Here is a 4741-nt window from a genome sequence, read left to right as displayed (position 1 = left end):
TCTAAACTATAAAAATAACTTATAAGCGATTCACTATGCCCCTGTCGCCTATAATAAAATTCTCGGGCGTAATCAATTTGTGAGGGAAATTCCTCTCTCAACCTCTGTGCAATCACATCATACGACACGTATGAAGAAGAATACGTTTTGTACCATTGCAGAGCTGGCCCCTCCAAATACAATGCAAACACGTATTTCTTCTGCACATCAGACCAATTATTTAATATACTAATGGTCTCAAATTGGTTCAAAAACTCATCTACGTCGTTGAACCCATTAAATCTTTGTGCCGGTACACCATACATATTTCCTCCTCGCACTTTTTACTTTTTTTTTGCGTCGGCTGTAGCTCAGACGCATTGCGAGAGGTACTTTTAATAATATAAAAACCGGGATTAACTTCAAACATTTGGTTTATTTCACCATTTTACATATTTTATACTTTTGGGTTACGAAACAATAATCTTACTATGTATGTCAAGACCTTTCCTTGTTTTCTTAGCGTTCCAAATACAAAAACTATAATTATTATCTATGTTCAGCCAGCAATTCTACTCATAGAGTACAGCCTCGTCTACAGTACACAGTATAAAAGACAAAGGAGCTACCTAACAAGAACAATATCTTTGCAATATCGCCGGCACAAATGAGGAACACTTGAGAAATACTTATTGTATTATTGAGAGTCAGAATGTCGGAATGTTTTCGAGGGAAATAATAATAAAGAGGAGCCGTTGAACAAAGCAGAGCTGAAAGGCTGGCTAGGGCGCAATTACGGGCCTTGTCGAGCCGCGAGCACGTTAAACAAGCAAAGGTCCCAATAATGCTATCTCATTATCACACAATGACTCTCATGCTTATGTCGTTTCCCTTTGCAAAAAATTGCATGATGTTTATATTTCCCTGTTTGATTTCGTTGTACACAGGTTAACCTATATAAACTAACACTTATTAAATTGCAAATTTGAACGCCGATGAAATTATGTAAATAGTGGTGCTGGCCCAGAGAACGGTTGCTTCTGAATTGAGGGATCGACGGTTCCAATCCCTATCGCGAAATGTGAGTTTAATTTCTAAATTATTTACATATACACATTTCTGCCGCCGAGCAGTACAGCTCCTTGAGAAAGAGTTCGTCCAGGGAAGGACTGTCACCTTACCTATTTCTGTGGCCAAGCAGTGATGTGAGCGCTATTGCGTTCCGATTTTGAAGGGTAGGGGTTCTGGTGAAAATACAGGCACATGTGACTTGTCAACTTATGTCTTAGACCTGCGGTGCAGTGGCAGTACCCTTCAGATCTTTGCGATTTAAAGCTCTGAGTGGCACTGCAACTGTTATGGACAGACGTGTAGCTTACCACCAGGCGCACGTCTTGTTTGTTCCGTCACTTGATATTATAAAAGATAATAATAAGAACTGTTTTTAACAAATATTTGTAACCAAAATTTGTAGAGAGAAATAAATTTATTAATATTAATATTAATTTGTATAATAAAGTTTAAACAAATAAATAAAAGATAGATTTAAATTTTTTAGACTCCGAAATTTGGACGCTCTTTTTGACTTTTGTCATCAATGTTCGTGTTGATGATAGAGGATATAACTTCTGCAAAATTACGCAACATAGTAAGGGGTCTAATATAATTTGCCAGCCTTAACTTACTTAATTCAAAACCGAGATAGGAATACACTTTATCTTCGTCGAACTCGATATGAAAGCAATCATCTGCCAAGAGCTCTCAACTGTTATGTAATTGGTTGATTGATGAAAATAGAAAATTGGCAAAGTCATAAACATGTTTGAGAAGTCATATGTTGTTTGTAGACAGGGCTTCTCTATAGGGTACTCAGTAGGAAGCTATTTAGAAACTATATCAACAACACCGATCGTAAAAAAGGAGCGGCGGCGACCTAGGACTCAAATCGGCGAGGTATACATTTTCCAAGTGCTTAAAAAACTGTAAGCAATTGTTTAAATCAATCTTTCTATTTATTTTGTACTTCAGCAGTACATAGGAACTGTTAGTAAATACTCAACATAAAGAATGTTATCAAAAAGTAACAATCGTTTAATAATATACGATCTTTAATTGAAATCTGGAATGAATAGGATGTTGGCACGTAGAATATCCGTAACTCATTCCAATTGTACGGAAATATTCTATTAAAATATAGTAAATAATAAAACAAAACGCTTATTTTTCATTTACATTTTTCATTGGAATAAAATAAAATTGGCACGCCGGTTTTACGCCGGTCAAATTATTAGTTCCTGCAGTAGGCAACTTTGTAAATCGTAAATTTAATTTTGTTAGTCATTTGTATGAACTAACACAAAACATAATTTAAAACCATCATTAATACTCAACACTTTATTGCGTACCATGATGGTCATAAGCAAGGTGGTAGTAACGTAAATGTTAAGACCATTGCCTATAGACTCTGCAAGCGCACAGCAAGTGACACAAATCTGAATAAATTAGACTAATTCTATTCACTAACGCTCTAAGATTATTACAGGCGTGTATTGCTCATTGTGTATTTGTTGAGATAAAATTTTAATAACACAATAATTGATGTTTATTTATTTATTTTTATTTATTTTATTTAAACTTTAATGCACACAAAGTAGTATAAATGGCGGACTTAATGCTATTAGGCATTCTCTACCAGTCAACCGGAGAGCTGAGTTCGTAATTATAATTTTATGAGTAATTATCATTTTGTCATAATATAATTTATTAAATACACCTATATTATGCATTAAATATTTCGTTTATTAATTGGATATTATTATTCATGTAGTGTATAGTTAACTTCTAGCCACTAAATATGTTTTTAACGCTTCTATAAATTTTTAACATAAACCAGTACACAAAGAAGTCAAAAAGAGGTAGTGAATGCAATAGTAATTCGATTTTAGTAAGTCTGGGACGGCAATGCAGATCCTGTTCTTAAATAGTAATGGGGCGCTCCTTTGAAGTAGAAACTTGGGAATTTTGAAGTGGACTCCAGTCGAGAACTTTGTCTTCGAGATTCGTTTCTGAGTATTGATCTATGTAATACTCTCGCAAACTCTAACTTGTTAGAGAACTTTGTCTTCTTCATTATACCCTATTGATTTTATATTGGTTGGGTCAGATCTTGCAAAATAATAGACTTCGCCGACTTATTTAAATATTTTATGGTGAAAAAAGAAATTAAAATTAAAAATAAAGCCCTGATACCTACTAATAAATTCTAAAAGTCATCAAGTCACACACTTAGTCGTTTGTTTGAAAAAACAAATATATGCAATTTAGATCCGAAAAAATAGTTTAATTTTCTGTCACAATACATATATCGGTGGTCTCAGGGCCCATGCGTTTTCTTCCCCATCGTATCCAGGTCCTCTTATCAGTACCTAGAACAACTGACAACAAATCGATTCGATACATAACTGTATATTACCAGCGATTAATGTCTTGTGTTTTTTTATTATGTCAAGTGACGACACATATTCTGTCACATGCGTCACGCCTACCCATAAAATTGTAGTGCCACTCAGAGCTTCAAATTGTAAAGATCTGAGTTACCAGCATGAAGTTGACAAGTTCCGTGTACGTATAATTTCACTAGTATTCTTACCCTTCAAAACCGAAACGCAGTAATGCTCATAGTATTGGACGAATTTTTTTCCAAGGAGTTCTATTGCTGCTGGTTGCCATAATAGGGCATGAATAAATTAGAATTACATATTTAGATAGTATTTTTTCTTAAATGACACAACATTTAACAACACCACGAATCGAACAATCCCAAAAAGAATACCTAATAATTAGTTACAAATATAACAAACAGGACGAACCCAGCAACCCAGATGATTCACTGACTCACATGCAGAACATGCAACTCAGGGAACCTCCGGAACACCACTGCATCCATCCTGTCTGCTATCATCTTCAGGATCTCGTTGTTGCTACCCCTCACCCTTCGTACTAACGAAGTGGACATTTTGCGTATGATGGCATAGAAATCATTATATATTCATCATTCGTATGATGCCAGCACCCGCAAACATGCCAGATGCGCTACAGAAACGGGGAAGCTTCAACAAGGCCCTGAAGGTATTATTATACTGGAAAGTTTGTATTATAATTGTTATCAACAACATGCTAACTATTGTGATAATTAATATTCATTGATTAATATTAGGAAGCTCTAGTTAGAAGACTTTCAGTTTCATCATAATTAAAATGTTTAAGCCAAATTACTATCTGTTTCTTGCATTGGTATTTCGTTAGTGGATATATTTCTAGTAAACTATTTACTTTCTTTTTAATTATGTGTCCGGAAGTGTATTTAGTTGTCTATTCCAGCCTATTTCATTTGTATACACCTTGGATAAATGTTCCATACAAAAGTGCCCAACGACCTTTACATCGTTTAACCTTTTTTTTTTTTTTTTTTTTTAACCTGCCATTATTCATTATTACGTAGAAAAATTTACCGATTATTCATACGCATATAAAATGTCTTATTTATAAGATTTGAATGGTTGTAAAGTTTTATATGCCCATTTATTTTTCAAAAGGATTTTAAGACGCCTGAGTAAAAAGGACAATAATAAACATTCACAAACAATACAACACACAAGGACACCTGCATCCGGAGACTGTTTCTCGAATAGCCATTGTTAGCATTCACATCACTTCAAGCTTTTACGTTAATTCTCAAAGAATATTATACTTTGTAGTGCAA

The 4741-nt window shown here is 34.4% G+C and overlaps 1 protein-coding gene across 1 annotated transcript in view; it reads left to right on the top strand.

Moving 5' to 3' along the window:
* The window catches only part of LOC113234844 (cytochrome P450 4C1-like), an 85512-nt gene extending 81530 nt beyond the window's left edge, over window positions 1-3982 (top strand). Inside the window, exons 7-8 of the mRNA XM_026470367.1 lie at window positions 1827-1932; window positions 3842-3982. Of these exons, the coding sequence (XP_026326152.1) occupies window positions 1827-1932; window positions 3842-3982 (247 nt within the window). The remainder of the gene's footprint in view (window positions 1-1826; window positions 1933-3841) is intronic.
* The last annotated feature ends 759 nt before the right edge of the window (window positions 3983-4741 follow it).

This window comes from Hyposmocoma kahamanoa, unplaced genomic scaffold, assembly GCF_003589595.1.
Source record: "Hyposmocoma kahamanoa isolate Upper Pololo Valley unplaced genomic scaffold, ASM358959v1 86, whole genome shotgun sequence".
NCBI classification, from domain to species: Eukaryota; Metazoa; Arthropoda; class Insecta; order Lepidoptera; family Cosmopterigidae; genus Hyposmocoma; species Hyposmocoma kahamanoa.
Note: the sequence above shows the minus strand (reverse complement) of the source record. Positions and strands in the feature narration are given on the sequence as shown.